The 21873-nt window shown below is 36.7% G+C and overlaps 1 protein-coding gene across 1 annotated transcript; it reads left to right on the top strand.

Annotated features, from left to right (window-relative positions):
* Positions 1–1607: 1607 nt before the first annotated feature.
* Positions 1608–20663, top strand: LOC143030276 (uncharacterized). The gene is made up of 4 exons (XM_076193429.1): positions 1608–1739; positions 3402–5659; positions 7362–7534; positions 18972–20663. The coding sequence occupies exons 2-4, from the start codon at positions 3554–3556 to the stop codon at positions 19993–19995; spliced, it is 3303 nt and encodes a 1100-aa protein (XP_076049544.1). The 5' UTR covers positions 1608–1739; positions 3402–3553; the 3' UTR covers positions 19996–20663.
* Positions 20664–21873: the final 1210 nt, after the last annotated feature.

Genomic DNA, 21873 nt, shown 5'->3' with positions numbered 1-21873 from the left:
GAACCTTGGTGTTCCAGGGAACTTGGTTGAGAAACACTGCTCTAGAGAGTTTGAAGTCTGTGGAAACCCATGTGCGGCTCTCTCGAAAGTGTTCCACATTCTCCCTAGAATGATAACATGGGGGTGATTTTCTTCGGGGAGAGTGTGGTAATAATGTCATGCAGCCGTGACGGAGGGTGGGCGGCGCTTGGCGAGCTCATTACCTTCAGTGGTCCGTTAGACTTGATGGAGAAAGGGTATGCTATCCAGTTCTCACTGGTTTTTTTTTTTCCGGGATCGCATTAAGGGAGAATCTCCCCTGGGGGTACTAATTGCCTCATACAGATTGTAGGAGAGCTGGAGGTACGGGGCTCAGCTAGGACATGACTACACAAGAGAAAATAAATTTCACCAGTATCTTTTTTTTTTCTTCTATCAAACTAATTATTAAGTTTTTATAGAAAAAGTCCCTGTTTGAGTTTTTAATTAAAAAAAAATCATAATGCAAAGGATGATTTAATTTGAATTTTGTTCAATAGCAGAGTAAGAGTTGGATTTTCTTTGTATGTTTTCTAAATAAAAACATTTCCACCATAAGTGTTTTATTTCAAATAATTTCAACAAGAGAGTAGTTGTTTTTCATTTGTATATATTATTTAAACTAAAAAATTTCCACCATAAATGTTTGATTTCAAATTTTAATTCTCCCGGAGTTACCTTTCACGTTTCGGAAATAGAGGGTTACCATTCTAGGGATCAAATAAGGACCTTCGTCATCTTCCACGGCGTATAACACCAATCCACGTTGCTTCAACGTAGCCAAGAAACCCTGACAAAATTTCATCATCTAACGAAGAAACTATTTCTATGGCCAGCGGCTGTATCAGTGTCAAGGCAAGTAACTAATAACGTTGGTTTCGTTTGGGCTTGGCTGGCTCAGAATGTTTGAGCTGAGAATGGTAACTGCCCAATTCAACAAAGTTAATGCCGTTATAATAAACAGTACGATAACGAGTATGACATACATGTAGGTACGTTTCCTACATTTCCTGCCATATGTCCGTCGGTCAAATGTCAGTAAAAATGCATTTTCTAAGATCGCATCTGGAATATTTTCCTGATAACTGTGGAGACTACAGCGAAGAACAACAAGGTGAAAGGTCCCACCACGACAAACGTATTATGGAAGAAATGTATCAGGGACGATGGGACATAAACAGTAGATTAATGTTGGTAAAACGTGACTTGCCTGGTGAAACATAAGAGAAAATAATTGAAAAAGTATTTTCTTTCACAATGTATATTCCTGAATGTTTCAATTTGATTAAAAACAACATCATAACATTTAGTCTTGTTATTATAATATATAACTAATACTAAATTATTACAAAGAAAACCCTTTTGAATGAAAACATTGTTTTAACAATTTTCAGTGTCATTCAATAATCTGAGCTGATTGATCAAAATTATTATATTTTTTTCAATTCAATGTAACCAGATTACTTAAATTCAGTTAGGAAAATATGACAACAACAAAAATCACGTTCATGTGGCCTTAATTAAAGGTCTTCCCTTAACAAAACATGAATCAGAGTTTTCTATATAAAATTGTACATTTGGGTTTGTCTGGTCAGAAATAAACACCGTAAAGCCGTGCTTGAAAGATTTATGTAAGGATTAGCAAGAATCTTTGTGGTTTGTCGGATATATACGGAATCTAGAAGTATCACCGATTTTTCAAGGACAGCAAAATCTTACAGGTAATAAGCAAGCATCATTATATCCAACGGTCAAGCGTGTACAAGTATTCATTGTTTGGCAGAGATTATTTTTCGGCTCTGTCCCAGTAACACGCGATTTTTTAAAAGTATTTTCCATGGAATTCCTTGTCAATACAATATCAGCACATACAGATAATAACGACCCTCTTTAGTTTGAAAATAATATACGACACTTGTTTTCCTGGTCTCCATTTGTTTACATTCTTCATTATCGATTTTTATGGGGGGGGGGCGGACTTTTTAGGTGGATTGGGACAGTTGATATACACGGTCTATTGACCATACGATGCCAATGTTATTAGCAGCTTTACCCTGATCTCAGGGGGGGTGGGGGGTGGTACCCAACAGTCTCCAGTGGTGCCAGTTGTGGTGGCTCCTTCTGGTTTACGGGCACAAATTTTCAAGAAAAAACGCAATTAATTGAAGTGACTGACTTAAATAAATAGCCATAACTCAAAAAACTACTCCCACCATTCACCTTGTTTTTGTAGTTGATAAAACCGTGTGTGTGTGGGGAGGGGGGAGTCTAACCTAACCTACCTATAGGTAAGGTTCAGTTGACTAGATTATTTTCATCTATCACTCTTAAGATGATAGACATAAAAAAAAAAAAGTTTTATTCATGGGCTTCTGGTGGTATTTCTGCCAAAATTTATTCGTTTTCTGTGTGTGAAGGTGATCCCCGACTATGGAAACCAAGTGATTTAGTGTAGAATCCAATAAAGGATCAGCAAGAATCACAAATTGATTTCTGACATCCTTCATTATTGGATAGGTGTAGACCTGTGCAAACATTTTCTGAAGATTTCTTATTTCCAGTTATCTGTGCTGTTGCATTATATATATATATATATACATATATGTATATATATATATATATATATATATATATATATATATATATATATATATGTGTGTGTGTGTATATATGTGTATATATATATGTGTATATATATATATATATATATATATATATATATGTGTATATATACCTGTATATGTGTATATATATGTATATATATATATATGTATATATATATGTAATGTATATATGTATATATTCATATACATAATATATATGTATGTGTGTGTGTGTATGTATTTATATATATTGATGGGCCTTCTCTTCTTTCTCTTTGTAATGCTTATTCATCCACTCTGTTAATTACTATATTAATTTATAATTTACCAGTCTATTTTTCCAGCTTCTACACTCATTTTTTTTATTCATTTGTTCAATCCTATTTTGTTTTTAGTTTTTCTTCCTTTAAGCTTCTTTGATATGAATTGTTTGTTAACTTACTGCGCTTTGGTTAATGTATCAATGCATTCGCATATTTTCTTGATACTCCTACATTATTAGCAAATAATATACTTTACATAGGAATGTTCTACAAATCCTACATTATACACAGATATCCTTTTTTGTGTTTTTATCTCTCTGCAGTGTGTACTTACCTGCTTGTTTTGCCTTATTATTTTATGATTAATTTATATTGGCCCAGTTTTTTCTGCAGAAATCCATTTTACATGTTTCTTCAACTTTCCATTTCTTTCTTCTAAATATAATATTCTTTTATATGTGTTGTTTGTTCCCTCCCGTTGCTGTATTTTGGTTAATGCGCCACTATATTATTTCAGATCGAGGTTGAATATAAAGAATTCCTTGGAAAAGGTACTTGAAGATCTCGTATTGTCGACATACCTATCTCACGAGTCATATTAATATCACGCGATGGCCCACAATGGAGAGAAAATATTCTAATGTGATCTTTGTGATGTAGCTTTTTCACATGACAATCACCTCAAACTACACAATGTCCCACACTGGAGAAGAGCCTTTCCAATGTGACCTTTGCTGTGCAGTTTTCTCAGAAAAGGGTTATCTCAGACGACACATAATGACCCACACTAGAGAGAAGCCTTTCCAATGTGACCTGTGTGATGCGGCTTTCTCTGAAAAAGGTGGTCTCAAACGACACATGGTGACACACACTGGAGAGAAGCCATTTCAATGTGACCTTTGTGATGCAGCTTTCTCATTAAAAGGTGGGCTGAAACAACACATGTTGACCCACACTGGAGAAAAGTCTTTCAAGTGTGACCTGTGTGATGCAACTTTCTTTCAAAAGAGCAGTCTCAAACTACACATAGTAACCCATACTGGAGAGAAGCCTTTCAAATGTGAACTGTGTGATAAAGCTTTCTCACAAAAGGGTACTCTCAAAAAACACATGGTGACCCATACTGGAGAGAAGCCTTTCCAATGTGAACTATGTGATAAAGCTTTCTCAGAAAAGGGTAATCTCAAACAACACATGGTGACCCACACTGGAGAGAAGCCTTTCAAGTGTGACCTGTGTGATGCAACTTTCTCACAACAGCATAATCTAAAAAATCACATGGTGACCCACACTGGAGAGAAGCCTTTCAAGTGTGGCCTCTGTGATGCAACTCTCTCACAAAAGAGCAGTCTCAAAGTACACATAGTGACCCACACTGGGGAGAAGCCTTTCAAGTGTGACATGTGTGATGCAACTTTCTCTGAAAAAGGTGGTCTCAAACGACACATGGTGACCCATACTGGAGAGAAGCCATTTCAATGTGACCTGTGTGATGCAGCTTTCTCATTAAAAAGTGGGCTCAAACGACACATGGTGACCCACACTGGAGAGAAGCCTTTCAAGTGTGACCTGTGTGATGCAACTTTCTCACAAAAGAGCAGTCTCAAACTACACATAGTGAACCACACTGGGGAGAAGCCTTTCAAATGTGACATGTGTGATGCAACTTTCTCTGAAAAGGGTGGTCTCAAACGACACATGATGACCCACACTGGAGAGAAGCCATTTCAGTGTGACCTGTGTGATGCAGCTTTCTCATTAAAAAGTCGGCTCAAACAACACATGGTGACCCACACTGGAGAAAAGCCTTTCAAGTGTGACATGTGTGATGCAACTTTCTCACAAAGGACAAATCTCAAACAACACATGGTGAACCACACTGGAGAGAAGCCTTTCAAATGTGACATGTGTGATGCAACTTTCTCTGAAAAGAGTGGTCTCAAACGACACATGATGACCCATACTGGAGAGAAGCCTTTCAAATGTGAACTGTGTGATGCAACTTTCTCATTAAAAAGTCGGCTCAAACGTCACATGATGACCCATACTGGAGAGAAGCCTTTCAAATGTGAACTGTGTGATAAGACTTTCTCAGAAAAGGGTAATCTCATACAACACGTAGTGACCCATACTGGAGAGAAGCCTTTCAAATGTGAACTGTGTGATAAAGCTTTCTCACTAAAGGGTAATCTCAAACAACACATGGTGACCCACACTGGAGAGAAGCCTTTCGAGTGTGACCTGTGTGATGCAGCTTTCTCAGAAAAGAGAAGTCTCAAACTACACATAGCGAACCACACTGGGGAGAAGCCTTTCAAGTGTGACGTGTGTGATGCAGCTTTCTCACGAAAGACAATTCTGAAACAACACGTGGTGACCCACACTGGAGAAAAGCCTTTTAGATGTGGACTGTGCGATAAAGCTTTCATACAAAAAAGTAATCTCAATCAACATATAATGACCCATACAGGAGAGAAGCCATTTCAATGTGCCCTGTGTGATGCAGCCTTCTCACAAAAGAGTAATCTCAAATCTCACGTGATGACCCACACTGGGGAGAAACCGTTTCAATGTGACCTTTGTGATGCAGCTTTCTCATTAAAAGGTCAGTTCAGATATCACATGATGACCCATACAGGCGAGAAGCCTTTCAAATGTGACTTGTGTGATGCAGCTTTCTTACAAAAATGTAATCTCAAAAAACACATGGTTACTCACACTGGAGTGACCTGTGTGATGCGGCTTTCTCACAAAAGAGCAGTCTCAAACAACACCTAGAGAAGCCTTTCAAGTGTGACATGTGTGATGCAGCTTTTTCACGAAAGAGTCATCAAGACATGATGACACACACTGGAGAGGAGCCTTTCAAGTGTGACATGTGTGATGCAGCTTTCTCGGAAAAAACGTAAACTTAGACATGACGTGGTGACCCATTCGGGAAAGAATCCTTCTCCGCTTTCTCAAGCAGTATTTATGTCAAATGTCACGTGGTGACTCATACTTCTTCACGAAAGTTTCAACTCATACAGTGTGTGATGATTGACGCTGGTGAAAGGCCTCTCCAATATGACCTGAGTGATGCAATTTTTCTGTATGATGGTATTTTTAGCTATTAACCCATTCAACTCCGATGACAAGATGTCTTGTCATTTGGTCAAATAAAACAAAAAATCATAAAACACCAAAATGTTTGATCAAACACCAGAAAAATATGACGTCAGTCCTCGCTTCGCTCGCAGCGAAGCGAGGACTGACGTCATATTTTTCTGGTGTTTGATCAAACATTTTGGTGTTTTATGATTTTTTGTTTTATTTGACCAAATGACAAGACATCTTGTCATCGGAGTTGAATGGGTTAAGTATTGATCTACTGTTTGGTAGATGTGTCATCACACACGCCTACTGTCATTTGTAAATGTTGTTTTATTCTCATTTGTGCAGCTATTTGAGTGACCTTTGGTCAATTGCATAATTGCAATTTTTTCATAACCAAATATACGTAAGTTCTATAAATGCACGAATGTTTTTCTAATAATAATAATAATAAAATCGCAATCATTAGAGTGGTGTAGATGGTGGGTATAGATATTACGTAAATTTGTTTGGAGTAGGCTATATGCCACTGTTACTGTAATTTGTGTTGCTTTAAATATATCTATGGTAATATATTCAGTAGTGTTTATTTTATCATTTGAGACACGACTATCACATTTCAGTGAAGTCTTTTAAAGAATGATATTACATGTCATATGATTAATTGTTCATTGTTGACGATGAATGAATCCAGTTTGTTGAAAGGTTTTGTTTTGTTATTGTTTGTGCAAAGAAGAGCTTGTTCGTGGTGTCAAGCAGTATCTTTTGTATGTGGTTGTTCTTCTCTGTGTTGAATTTGTTGTGAAGTTTCTGAGATCATTTTGTGAGGGATGATAGCAGCTTATAATTAACCCATTAAACTCCGATGACAAGAGTTCTTGTCATTTGGTCAAATAAAACAAAAAATCACAAAACACCAAAATGTTTGATCAAACATTTTGGTGTTTTATGATTTTTTGTTTTATTTGACCAAATGACAAGGAATCTTGTCATCGGAGTTTAATGGGTTTACATACATGCATCTGGTGGAGAGTAATCATTTCCATCTAATTACAAAGGAGGAGCATGCTGACAGGTGACCTTTTGGTCCATAACCAGGTCAGATACAAAAAAAATTATAATGATAAACAAATGAATCAATACAAATAAGATTATAGTAATGTAGATAATAATAAAATAAACAGGGAAAGTTAAATAACAACAGGTACATAGTAAATAATAATGAACTGACAGATAATAATAAATGATAATCAAGCAAATAATCGTAAGCAGACAAATAATAAACAATGTAAAACAAATAGAAGGTATTACAGCATCTTGCTCAGGTGTTTATCTAAACGAATCTTAAAGATTCGAACTGAACTACATTGCACTGCCTCTGCAGGAAGTTTATTCAGTGGGAGTAAGCATCACAATTTATCCCGGTAGATGGCCCCACTGCACCATCAGTCGTAGTAAACACACAATGGCGTCCTATGAAAATTGGACAGTTCAGCGTTTAAAGGTTGAATTGGCAACAAGAGGAACACTTGTCTCAGGGAAGAAAGAATTTGAAAGGTAAGATATCGTACTTTCAATACGATTTCAAGTAACAATAGTCCTTTGTTATTGTGTAAATATCCATTTTATTGGTCTGAGTGTTTACCTTAACGTCTAACGAAGCAAACAAATCTTGTACTCTAATACCACGGTCTGCCATAATGCTGTCCCCTGATTCAAACATATGTCCTTGTATTAAACAAGATCTTTCGATTATCTGTCAGTTAGATGCGCTGCCACCGCTATCACTCACATAAGAAATTAGTCCACCTGGAGTGCAGCCGATCATTGTCTTCAATGTGTTGCAATTTTTATAAGTCGAAAAAGTTGCACTTTGTGCATTAACATTACTGGGTTTTTGAATCGGCACCTCTGTTGCATCCAAAATTACTCTTGTTGATGGAAATTGTTTTTTGAAGTTCACTGGCATTAAGTCCTGCACTGTGTTTCTTTCTGGCCAAAAATTGATTTCCTGGGGTTGGAGGAACATGTAATTAATCCATACATTCACAACTTTTGACGCATAAGTTTGATTCTGAGCAAAATAGATAATTCAATATCATCTTTAGCCTGTCTCAACTTGATTATAGTTAAAAACAACTGATCTTCCGCTAATAATAAATCATAGCCCATTCCATCAAGATTATTGACAGCTGGACCAAGCACAGAGAATATTAAGGAACAATTTGCAAAGTCATTAAATCCTGTATAATACTGAATGGCCTCATTGTCATTTTTAAACCGTTAGATAGAGAATCTAATATTCATAGAATTTAGTATCTCACACTGGATACCGTACGTGGTCTTGAACCGATTTCTCTCCGTCAGTGTCACTTTGTAGAATCTTATTTTCCCTTTCAGCTGACATTACCTCTTCATTGCCAACATCTTGAATATCAGGTTCATTTTGAAATAAACGTCTCCTCTTAGCTACCCTTTCTGCTCTTTCTGCATATAGTGTTGAGGTGAACGTGGACGATGTTGTACATACATACATATATCAAGGCTTCCCCCCCCCCTCCACAAGGGAGGTAGGAAGAAAAAAAAAAAAAAAAAAAAAAGGAAAGGAAAGGCATAAAACCATTCCCACCCATTTCATCCCTGAATACACTCCACACCCCTCTTATCTGAGCACCTCTGGATGACGGTCATCCCTGCACCTTGTCCACTGCCCTGGGTCAGAAGCAGTGTCGTAAGACACAGCACATCCACAGCAAGGCCGCTTCATTAAATCGGCCCCCCCCCCGCTCCGTCCCCCATTGCATAAAAGGAGAGGACGGGGAGAAATCCCTTCGGGCTGCGTCAACTTTTGCTCACACATACTACCTCACCCCCCACCCACCCTGCCCGTTCCAACCTCATGCAATCACAACATCATCCATATACAACCATTCTCCATTCACTCCTGTCTTTGTCCTCTCCCGTCCTTCCTCAGCAGACGGTGTTGTATTAAATAAAAAAATAGATGGAACACCAGGTTTCAGCCTCTTACGAGAACCTGAAATTAAGGGAAAAAAAAATTTAGTTCTTTGTTTATCTTAGGAAGCAATAGAGTAAGGTTAGGGTAAGTGGTAAGGTCAGGGTTTGAGTTTGGGAGTCATGAGAGAACTTTGAAAAAATAAAAGAAAACGTAGCTCTATTATTTTTTTACGTGACATCACAATGAAAATATGTCAAGAAACCTACGTAACTGTAGACATATCCTAATTTAAATAGTAAACCTTTAAAATCATAATTACCTTCCTGAGAATATATACAATGACAGGTATATGGGTTGGAAAATAATGGCTGCTCCCCATAACAAAATTCTTACTACTACACACACTTGACATGATGACACAGCATGGGGAGCAGCCATTAATGGTTTATCTTGCTGAATTGTTAAAAAAGAATAGTGCCTGTAATTTTTCTTTATATATGACAACAAAGTTGAATATCACTTACCTAAAAGACCAGCAGGCATGTAGTCATCTGCTGTAAAATGTTTTTCACAGACGACACTATATTTCCTTGGAATCCATGGCTTATTTGTACCTGGTTCGAGGCGTTTTATCGCTATTCTCCACTTCATATTCATCTTGTCATCTGACGGAAACTTGTGTTCACCCTTATGTGCTGAACACAGTGGAACAGAGCAATGCTAAGGCATTTTAAAGTTAGTTTTATCACGTTTGGAAACAAGACTGTAAAACAGGAAGTGAACTTCACGACTCATCACACAGTGCTGCCATCCGGTGAGGTAATGCGTGCTTACTCCCATTCATTAACTACACGGTTGATGAAATTGTTTCTACCTATTTCCAGACAGTTTGAGACCACTATTTCTTGTCTGATTCTCATTCAATGTGAAAATTTTGTCACTTTTGATGTTGCCAGTTTTCTTTAGAATCTTAAAGACCTGTATGAAGTCACCTCTGAGCCTACGCTTTTTTTTTTTAAACAGATTCATATGTTTTAGACAATTTTCGTATGATATTTTGAATCAGTTTTGTGGTTGCCCGTGTACTTTTTCCAATCTGTCAATGTCTTTAATGAAATTCGCATATTCCAAGTGTGGGCGAACTAACAATTTATATAATTTGATAATGAGAGATGGGCTTTTGAAGTCAAAAGATCGTGCAATCAGTCCTAGAATCTTATTTGCTTTCTCAGAGGCTGAAATACACTGCTTAGATGATTTGAGATCGTTACTGATTATTACGCCGAGATCCTTTTCACTATCCACTTTTGTTAACGAATTTCCAAATAAGTTGTAATCGTACCTACTGCTATTTTTACCTATGTGCATAACCTTGCATTTACTTGTGCTAAATTTCATTAGCCACTTTTCAGACCATTGCTGTAATTTATCTAAATCTTCATTTACCATTCCGCACAGTGAATATGGGAGTAATGTAAGGTAGCTTAATATTTTCTTTTGTTATATTTACCGTAGTAAGTTCACCCTAGAATTTTCACAGGTTTCAGTTTGGAGTTCACTTTGAGGTGTTTGTTTGCGAATACTGAGCTAAAAAAAGTTGCTTGAAATATCACACATTCCTTTATTTGAATATTCAAGTTGACTGCCAGCAGATCATTGTGTGCCAATGTGATTCCTAATAACCCTTTCATAATTAATATAACTAAAGAATTCTTTTGGATTCTCTTTAGATCTATCAGCGATATTCATTTCGTATTGTCGTTTCCGTTTTTTTTATTGTCTTTTTTTAATCTCTCTATATTATTACATAAATTTGAGTTATTAGGTGCACCCGAGCACTTATATTTCTTATAAGCCTGTCTCTTCTTAGCAATACTTTTTTTCAGTTTCTTTGTCGAACCATTTTGGACTAGCCTGATTCGGGGGGCGTCACTCCTTTACGGGATGTAAGTATGAATCATCTTAGTAAGCGTATTTTGAAACATTTTCCACATCTGATCTACAGGAGTGATATTACTCATCATGAATATGGTGGCGTATACATTTCGTTTAATTTTTTCCTCCCAATCAATATGGTTGAAAAGATATATATATATAAATATATATATATATATATATATATATATATATATATACATGGAATTAAAAGTGATTTGTGGTTGAAAAAAGATATTAATCGAACACTGGGAACCAGTGTAAATGTGTAAATGTATATATATATATATATATATATATACATATATATATAAGCGACAATGGCGTTGTTGAGCTTATATTGAAGCTTTAATTTGTCACGTGCAACAAGTTTCTGTGCTAGTTCCAAATAGCTGAGAAGGTGTCCAAAAGACATTTGGTGCGGTTTTCTCTTTTTTAATTTCTCCAATACGTATTTCGACCTAACTCGGTCATCTTCAGGGAGGGAGTTACAATGTTTGGTTATTACATAGGTTTATATACAGGCCATACATTGGCCGAACACTGGGAGAGGTCATTGCCTAAAGCCGTGATCCGTAGCGCTGCGTACGTGGAAGTAGCAACTTTCTTGTGGATTGTGGAAATGGGTGTTATTGTTTGTGTTATGTGCGTCTACTGCTTGGGAGTGTGGTTGTGGGCATGAGTTGTATGTTAATGGAAGGTTTTTCGATGTAAATGTTCACGGCTTCGGCCATCTTAAGGCGAGGGGGGTCGTGAGCTTTGTAAACTACTTTAGCGTTTTCGTTTAGTGTTTGTCTGGTGATGGTGGTTTTGTGTTCTTTTATCATGTGTGTTTTGATGGCGCCATTCTGGAGGTGGTGTGTGAGTCTTTTGGAGAGGGTCATAGAAATCATGCCAATGTATGAGGAGGTGCGGTGCTGACAATCACCGACAGGGTAATCAAACTTATACACGACGTTGACTTCTTGTAGAGGAGGATTGGGGGGCTGGCTGTTGTTCTTCATTAACAGGGTGTGTGTTTTAGAGGTTTTGAAGTATACGATTAAGCGTATCTTAGTGTCTGGGTTGATGTTCTTTCGTCTTCTTTGTAGCCGGTGTTCATATGTCCTTTGTAGTACATATCTAGTGTTAATATATTGGTGATTGTGGGTGCTGGTTGGTGTTGTGGGTGCTGGTTGGGCGGTAAAGGAGTTCATCTTGTTTTGATGATGGATTCGATGGAGTGCTGTGGATAGCCGTTGTTGACGAGTAGTGTTGTTATACGTTGGAGTTCGTTATACGTAGTTTTCCATGTACTGCTGTGGGAGAAGGCTCGGTTCACTAGTGATCGGATGACGCTTTGTTTGTAGCGTTCTGGGCATTCGCTACTGCCGTTAAGACAGAAACCGAGGTTAGTGTCTCTGACGTAGACTTCAGTCGAGAATCGATCTGAAGCTGTGCCTACTAGTATATCTAAGGGGAGAGTGCCATCTTTGCGTTGGTGTTCATAGGTGTAATTGAGGGTTGAATGTTTCTTGAACGTATGTGAGAGTTGAGTTACTGATTGGGGATCTTTTGCGCTAATAAAGATGTCGTCAACATACCGGGCGTAGATGGAGGGCTTCATGTCAGGATGGTCAGTGTTCGGTCAATGTACGGCCTGTATATAAACGGCCTGTATATAAACCTATGTAATAACCAAACATTGTAACTCCCTCCCTGAGGATGACCGAATGTCTTTTGGACACCTTCTCAACTATTTGGAACCAGCACAGAAACTTGTTGCACGAGACAAATTAAAGCTTCAATATAAGCTCAACAACGCCATTGTCGCTGTAGACTTCTTGAAATCATGTATACAACATGGCCTCCTACCAATATATATATATATATATATATATATATATATATATATATATATATATATATATATATATATGTATATATATATATATATTTATATATATATATATAACCCGCAACAATCCAGCCAATCACCATCCACCTTACGGGTATGAAAGTTGCTGATCTTCATGGAATCTCTATTACTTCAATTGCCACTGAAGAAGCACCAGGTGCGAAAACGCATTTTGGCTTTCGACTATGCCTACTTATATACCATGACATATGACGAATAACTCGGACTCCTGCCTATGGAAGGCAAAGTCGCCTTACGAAGGAGAGAGAAGATTGACAAAAAGCTTTGTCACAACAAGCTTGCCATTTCATTCAATGATATATATATATATATATACATGTATATATATATATATATATATATATATATATACATATATATGTATATAATGTATATATATATACAGTATATATATGTATAAGGAGAAGAATGAAATGGTGCTTCGTGTGATGTTTCTCCATCCAGTGGCTAGCTCAAAAACTACTAATGCAGATGCCACTTGTTCTTGGTAGTAGTGCAGGCCATCCTAGAGTTGTGGCAATATTTGACCCTTCTCATAACAAACACCTGAAAGAAAAATCTTCTGTACATAGCAGGTCATCCAACACAGTTCACTCATAACAATCCACTTCTCCTTTATCTTCCTTTTCAATGAAGGACTGCCCGCCCCGTCTCCATCCTCCTCTCTGGACAACAACAGAATACTTGGGTATGATAGAAGCAACATCAGGTAGATGTCATCCTGGTAGGACCAGGAAACTTGGGTAATGTCGAATCTACAGTAGCGCCGAAACTTGACCAAATTGAAAGAATGAAGACATGTATACCATAAACATCGAGTGGCTAAACCATGGTTCAATGGAATTATAGGTTGAATATTCTAGATTTGTACCTCAAGACTGGTCCCAACTGACGTAAAAAAAAAAAAAATCTACATTTAACATTTTGCATACCTGGAAGTCACAAATTAGGGAATACGTTTCTAATGTTACTATATTCTCGGCAAGTTGCTTTTAATGCGAAGAGTACGGGTTACAAGAGTATCATATATTATCTGGACTGGAATACCTGAAATACATGTAGTGAAATGTCTCACATGAAGAAAGTTCTTCAAAAAATATTAGTAAATTTATATTCTCCATAACCTACCCAAAAAGTAGTATTATGTTGTCTTCGTAATTTACAAATAATATTGCAACGGGCATGAATCAGTTTTCGCTAAAAGATATAAATTAATTTAAAGTTACTGTTTTAACCGAATAACCACAAATCAAGAAGATATTCCCACCATGTGCATTATTTAATTAAGTAGTTGATAGAACGGGAGGGGGGGGGAGGGGGGAGTCTAACCTAACTTTGCTGTAGATATGGATAGGTAAGATACGGTTGACAAGATTATTTTTTACACTTCACTCTTAAGATAATGGACATAAATGTTTTAAAGTATTATCTATGGGCTTCTGGTGCTATTTCTTCCAAAATCCACTCGTTTGCTTGTCAATACTGTGTGTGTAGAGAGAGAAGGGGGGGGGGGTGTTCCCTGACACAGGAAGACCAAGTGATTAGCTGTAGAAACCAAAAAAGGATTCGCAAGAATCACACATATTTCTGACATCCTTGGGTGTGGACATATGCGAAAATTTTTATAAAGATTTATTTCCTGTTATCTGTGCTATCGCACCCTTCATCATAGTCCGATTTATTATTATTATATTATTATTATCATTATTACCATTATTATTAATATTATTACCATTATTATCATTTTCATAATTATTGTTATTAATATGATAATTATTATTACTGTTATCATTATTATCATTATTATTATTATTATCATTATTATCATTATTATTATTATCATCATTGTTATCATTATTATTACTTCTTTCTCTTTGTAATGTTTATTCACCCACTCTTTTGACTTTTAATTTCTCTGATAATTTTCAAATATCCAGTATCTGCCTTCCATCATTACATTTGCTCAGTCGCCCATTATTTTTACTTCTTTTCGTTTAAGCTCCTTTGGTACAGTTTTTTCGTTCTCTTACATGCTGATCTCTGGTTAATACCTCATTGTATTGGTATACTTTTATAATACTTCTATGATATTAGAAGTTTCACAAAATGTTCTAAAATTAGCGTTGTTCACCATAACCTAAGAAATTAAATCTCATATTGATTAAGGGTAAGATTGCTACAGGGCACATATATTCATGTAAATTACTTATAACTCATTTCACGTGGCTGTTTTAACTGAATTACTATAACTCAATAAGCTACTCTAACCGTGTTTTAGTATTGGGCGGGGTGGATCTTACCTAACCTAAGTGTAGGTAGGGACAGGTTAGGATATATTGAAGAGAATTTCCTTCTCAAACCAGGGTATCAGAAATCCAAATGTAAGGCCAGGAATGTTAGAGGGATATTTTTGTAGGTTGAGTTTTATTTTTAGAGTGTTACAGTGTACTGCAAACGAGCGTACTGTAGCTCCGCCCACCCGTGACGTCACTAAGACGCGTTCGGACAGAGACGTAAACTAGAGCCACTAACTTTAAGAGGATTAGGAAAAATTCCCAACTTTCAGTTCAGGATTCCACTAGACGAATAGTTTAGGGAGATATTTCAGCAGCTAAGGGTTGTATTGAGAAATGAAATGAAGTTTCACTATATAACGCAAGCCGGGGAGTTGGTGGATCTACGCAGGGATGCGAACATATAGCCCGTCCCTCTGTTTCTTGTGCGTAACTGAGATTATTCTGACGCCCCGATTACTCTGACAGGTATGTCAATGCGCTCTGTAAGATTAATGAAATTAAGTGACGATATGCGAATCTTACATGAAATATTGCAAATATAGTAGGTAGACAATAGTATTTAGAATTTAGACGAGTCTGACGCCCCAATTACTCCCATTAACAGGGAGAAAAAGGTGTTAAGGGAGTGTAAACACAGACAGATGTAGCATGGAAGGGGTTAGCCAGGGGTTCCCAACGTGGTCGATATCGACCCCCCCCCAGGGGTCGATGAGACCATCCAAGGGGTCGACAAATAGCCAAGGGTCAGTAGATTGCTAGGGGGTCAATATCGGCCCTCAGGGGTCGATGAAACCATCAAAGGGGTCGAAAGGGGGTCAGTAGATTGCTAGGGGGTCGAAATGGGTCAGTAAATTACTATGGGGTTGAAAGGTAGTCTTTAAAATTAAATGGTTAGAATGAAATAATCCTGTTCTCTTTCCGTACTGAAAGAGTGAGAATAATCAACCAACCAATATCTAAACTTAAAGAAAAACATGTCAGTTCAGTCGAAATTCCTCTCCATTCTGTGTATGTAGAGAGAATCTGAATCTCATATACACACAACCACATCGTGAATGAACATCAAGATGATGAGCTTGTGTGATATTATTGACTTGAATATCACTTATAGTAATATAATAAAGAATATATAATATCACTGTTAAAGCTATTGGTAAATTATAGATATTTTAAAACATACATATATGTGAAAGTGTATCATTATTGGAATGCTGTCGTCTTGATGAATGTTGCCATTTAGCCCTTTTATAATGGATCAAAATGATGATAAGAACACTATTGATAAATATAATAATAAAAATGATAGAAATAGTAATAGTAGTAATAATAGTAATGAATAATAATAATGACAATGATATCAACTGTGATAATAATATTACTGACATTAATAACAATAACAATACTAATAATAATGATAAACTGACATAATTCATGAATTAATAGTTTGGGGGTCTATAGAAAATCTTAACTTCATTAGGGTGTCGATGAGCTGAAAAGTTTGGGAACCCCTGGGTTAGTCGAAGGTGTCACACATATATTCAATAGAAGCTATTTTCTTTATTCCTAAGTGCAATTCTGACTGAGATCGTTCTCTTGTAAGCATATAGTGTATTTTAAGTACATTATCAGAAGTAGACAAAGACAGACAGATTGTGGCCAGAAGATTGGAGTGTAAAAACCGCGCCCATACACGTGCCTGTGACCTACTTTGGTACCCATACTCACCGACCCATAGTTCCATAACTGTGTCACTACCTCGTATGTTTAGGTTATTAACCCATTCAACTCCGATGACAAGATGTCTTGTCATTTGGTCAAATAAAACAAAAAATCATAAAACACCAAAATGTTTGATCAAACACCAGAAAAATATGACGTCAATCCTCGCTTCGCTGCGAGCGAAGCGAGGATTGACGTCATATTTTTCTGGTGTTTGATCAAACATTTTGGTGTTTTATGATTTTTTGTTTTATTTGACCAAATGACAAGACATCTTGTCATCGGAGTTGAATGGGTTAAGCCTAGGTTATTGTAGATGTCGGACTGGACCAACATAGCTATACTTTTCAATCTGTATGAACCACAATTTATTGTCTAGTGGAGAATACCCACAATATACTCTTATATTTTTATTATATTTTCCTACAATTTAATAATTAATGCATAGAAAACCTACACCTATGTTCTTTCAATACCCAACTTGGACACCACTATTGTAGTGTCACAGAAGGCCTTTTGCTACCCAGAACCAACCCCGAATGACCTGAGGGGGAGGGAACATTTACCAGATGTGGTTAACGAGGAGTAGTTCCTTCATTGATCATACATATATCCTTATAAGCGATTGGGTGGTGGCAGCGTATACCTCTAAGTCATCAGGCTTAATTTCTTAATTCCCAAATCGTCCTTATACGGGTATCGTTGATCACTCCCATTGGAGGAGCTCTTGGTTAAACCCTAGTCTGTCGAGGCGCCAAACACCTTGCCCTTCCATCCCTCAGTTGCAAGATCTTAATAGATAACGTTCGAAACGCTGCATACCCCGACGGCACCACATTTATTATTATATTATCATTATTACCATTATTATTATCATTATTATAATTACTGTTATTAATATTATAATTATTATTACCATTGTTATTATTATTATTATTACATCTTTCTCTTTGTAATGTTTATTCACCCACTCTTTTGACTTTTAATTTCTCTGATAATTTTCAAATTTCCAGTGTCTGCCTTCCATCATTATATTTGCTCAGTCATCCCATTATTTTTATTTTTTTTTGTTTAAGCTCCTTTGGTACAATTTTTTTGTTCTCGTACATGCTGATCTCTGGTTAATACCTCTTTGTATTGGTATACTTTCATGATACTTCTAAGATATTAGAAGTTTCATGAAATGTTCTAAAATTAGTGTTGTTCACCATAACCTAAGAAATTAAATCTCATAATTAAGGGTAAGATTGCTACGGGGCACAAATATTCATGTAAATTACTTATAACTCATTTCACATGGCTGTTTTAACTGAATTATTATAGCTCAATAAGCTACTCTAACCGTGTTTTAGTATTGGGCGGGGCGGATCTTACCTAACCTGAGTGTAGGTAGGGACATGTTAGGATATAAAGACGAGAATTTCCTTCTCAAACCAGGGTATCAGAAATCAAAATTTTATACTAGGATATATTGACGAGAATTTTCTTCTCAAACCAGGGTATCAGAAATCCAAATTTTATACTTTATTCAAAATTGTTACTCATTTTACTGCCAACCCTGAGGTTAGGGGAGTGTGGAGGGGGTTGTACGAAAAATGAAAAACAAAAGATTTACTGTAGAAATAGATACCAGATTCACATGAATCTCTCAAACATTGGGTTATGATATCCATGATTGGTGTGTGTGTCTTCGTGTGTGTGTGTGGGATTCACCATGGTCTTGGATCACGTGTTGGACTAGTGATCGACAGTTATTTCCCTCTCGGAAGAGAGTTCAGAGCTCGTGTGTGTGTGTGTATTGGTCCTCTGCAAAAGTTTGTCAAAGATTACTTATTCCCAACTATGCAGTATTCATTCAGCTATTTTTTACCTTGTTTCCAGATTATACTGGCCCAGTCTCTTTTTCCATTTTTCTGCTGAATTTAATTTTTAGTATTTGCTCAACCTTCCATTTCTTTCTTCTTCCTATAAGCTTCTTTGATAAGAGTGGTTTGTTCCCTTTCCCTACTGCAGCTTGGTCAATGCCAATTTGTATACTAGTTATACTAATTTCTTAATACCATTTGTATACACGCGTATTACTGTTATTACATGGTCTCAACAGGTTAGATGTCAAACTTATCATATGTTTTCTTTCAGGTCGAGGTAAATATAAAAACTTCCTTGATTCCACCTATTCGTCATTTTTAAAGAGAATCTGGTGTGGATTCTACAGCACACCTATATCACGAGTCATCTTAAATATCACGCAATGGCTCACACTGGGGAGAACCTTTTCCAGTGTGACCTGTGTGGTGCAGCCTTTTCACGAAAGAGTAATCTCAAACAACACACGAAAACCCACACTGGAGATAAACCTTTCCGATGTGACCTGTGTGGTGCAACATTCTTACGAAAGGGTGGCCTCAAAATGCATTTCACTATCCACACTGGAGAGAAGCCTTTCCAGTGTGACCTGTGCAATGCAGCTTTCTCTGGGAAGGGTGATCTGAAAAGACACATGTTGACCCACACTGGAGAGAAGCCTTTCAAGTGTGGCTTGTGTGATGCAGCTTTTACAGGAAAGAGTGGTCTGAATTATCATGTCATGACCCACACTGGAGAGAAGCCTTTCAAGTGTGACTTGTGTGGTGCAGCTTTCTCTCTAAAGGGTCCTCTTAAACTTCACATGGTGACCCACACTGGAGAGAAGCCTTTCAAATGTGAGCTGTGTGATAAAGCTTTCTCACAAAAAAGTAATCTCAATCAACATATAGTGACCCATACAGGAGAGAAGCCATTTCAATGTGCCCTGTGTGATGCAGCCTTTTCCCAAAAGAGTAATCTCAAACAACACATGATGACCCACACTGGGGAGAAACCATTTCAATGTGACCTTTGTGAGGCAGCTTTCTCATTAAAAGGTCAGTTCAGATATCACATGATGACCCATACAGGTGAGAAGCCTTTTCAATGCGACCTGTGTAATACAGACTTTTTACAAAAGAGTCATCTCATAAGGCACATGGTGACCCATACTGGAGAGAAGCCTTTCAAATGTGAATTCTGTGATACAGCTTTCTCACGAAAGGGTAATCTCAAAGAACACATGGTTACCCACACTGGAGAGAAGCCTTTCAAGTGTGACCTGTGTTATAAAGCTTACTCATATAAGAGTAATCTCAGACGACATATGATGACACATACTTGAGAGAAGCCTTTCAAGTGTGACATGTGTGATGCAGCATTTTCACCAAAGATTCATCTCAAGCAAGACATGATGACACACACTTGAGTGAAGCCTTTGAAGTGTGAAATGTGTGATGCAGCTATCTCAGAAAAAAGTAAACTTAGACATGACGTGGTGACCCATACTGGAAAGAAGCCTTTTCTGCTTTCTCACGAAGGATTTATTTCAAATGTCACATAGTGACTTATACTTCCTCACGAAAGGTTCATCTCATACAGTGTGTGATGATTGATTCTGGTGAGAGGCCTCTCCAATGTGACCTGAGTGATTTAATTTTTCTGTATGATGGTATTTTCAGCTATTAAGTATTGATCTAATGTTTGGTAGATGAGTCATCACACACGCATACTGTCAGCTGTACGAGTAAATGTTAGTTTTTTAATCTCAGTTGTGCAGTTATTTGAGTGACCTTCGGTTCGATTGGTTAATTGCAATTTTGCTTTTTCATAAGCAAAGATTCCTAATTGTTCCATTAAGTGCACAAATGTTTTTGTAATTAAAAAAAAATGCAATCATTAGAGTGGTGTAAGTGGTGGATATAGATATCTACATATGAAGGATGCAGTTCTGTTTACCTTAGTATTATGTAAAGTTTTTGGAGTATTTGCCCATGTTACTTGTAATCTGTGTTGCTGTAAATATATCTATGATAATATACTCAGCAGTGTTTATTTTATCATTTGAGACATTACGATCACATTTCACTGGTCTTTTCAAGAATGATATTAGATGTCATATGATGAATTGTTCATTGTTGACATAGTTTTGTTTTGTTATTTGTGCAAAGAAGAGCTTGCTCATGGTGTCAAACAGCATCTTTTGTATGTGCTTGTTCTTGTGTTTAATTTGTTTTCATGAAGTTTACAAGATCATTTTGTGAGGGATGATAGCTTATAATTAACCCATTCAACTCCGATGACAAGATGTCTTGTCATTTGGTCAAATAAAACAAAAAATCATAATAAAACAACAAAATGTTTGATGATCAAACAGCACCAGAAAAATATGACGTTGTCAGTCCTCCTCCTCCTCGAGGAGGAGGAGGACTGACGACGTCATATTTTTCTGGTGCTGTTTGATCATCAAACATTTTGTTGTTTTATTATGATTTTTTGTTTTATTTGACCAAATGACAAGACATCTTGTCATCGGAGTTGAATGGGTTAATTCACATATGTACATCCGGTCAAGAGTAATCATCGTTTCTACCTCATTACAAATTAGGAACATTCTGACAGACCTTTTGGTCCATAGCTAGGTCGGATGCAAAGAAAAAATAAAAATAATGATAAATAAATAAAAAGTTATAATATAAATGATAATGAAATAGACAAAGTTAAATAACAAATAGGTAAATAGCAAAAATTTGACATAACTGATAATAAATGATAAGAAAATAATCATAAAGACAAATAACAACAAACAATATAAATGATAGGCATTACAGCACCTTGCTTAGGTGTTTATCTAAACGATTCTTTAAGCTTCGAACTGAACTAAATTGCACTGCCTTTGCAGGAAGTTTATTCCATTCATTAACTACACAGTTGGTGAAGTCTTTACCCACTTCCAAATCAAATCTATTTCCTGACAGTTTGGATATTTTATTCAGTGTGAAAATTTTGTCAGTTGATGTCAATTCTCCTTGGGATCTTGAAGATATGTATGAAGTCACCGAGTCTATGCTTTTTTAGGGAAAACAGATTCATATATTTAAATCGATTTTTGTTTGATTTATTTTTTATATTTGGAATAGGTTTGTGGCTCGCCATTGTACTTTTTCCAATCTGTCAATGTCTCTAATGAGATTCGGTGACCATACAGATAGGCTACAGCATA

This window comes from Oratosquilla oratoria, chromosome 12 (genome assembly GCF_046742065.1).
Source record: "Oratosquilla oratoria isolate Oo_2021 chromosome 12, ASM4674206v1, whole genome shotgun sequence".
In the NCBI taxonomy this organism is placed as follows: domain Eukaryota; kingdom Metazoa; phylum Arthropoda; class Malacostraca; order Stomatopoda; family Squillidae; genus Oratosquilla; species Oratosquilla oratoria.
The sequence above is the reverse complement of the archived record's forward strand: the minus strand, read 5'-3'. Positions and strand labels throughout refer to the sequence as shown.

Excerpts from the sequence above, each read along its gene's own strand:
- LOC143030276 (XM_076193429.1), top strand. The coding sequence starts at position 3,554 with ATGACAATCACCTCAAACTACACAATGTCCCACACTGGAGAAGAGCCT. Across the intron at positions 5,660-7,361 it reads GAGCAGTCTCAAACAACACC|GAAGTTTATTCAGTGGGAGT; the intron begins TAGAGAAGCCTT and ends CTGCCTCTGCAG. Across the intron at positions 7,535-18,971 it reads GGGAAGAAAGAATTTGAAAG|ATTCCACCTATTCGTCATTT; the intron begins GTAAGATATCGT and ends AAAACTTCCTTG.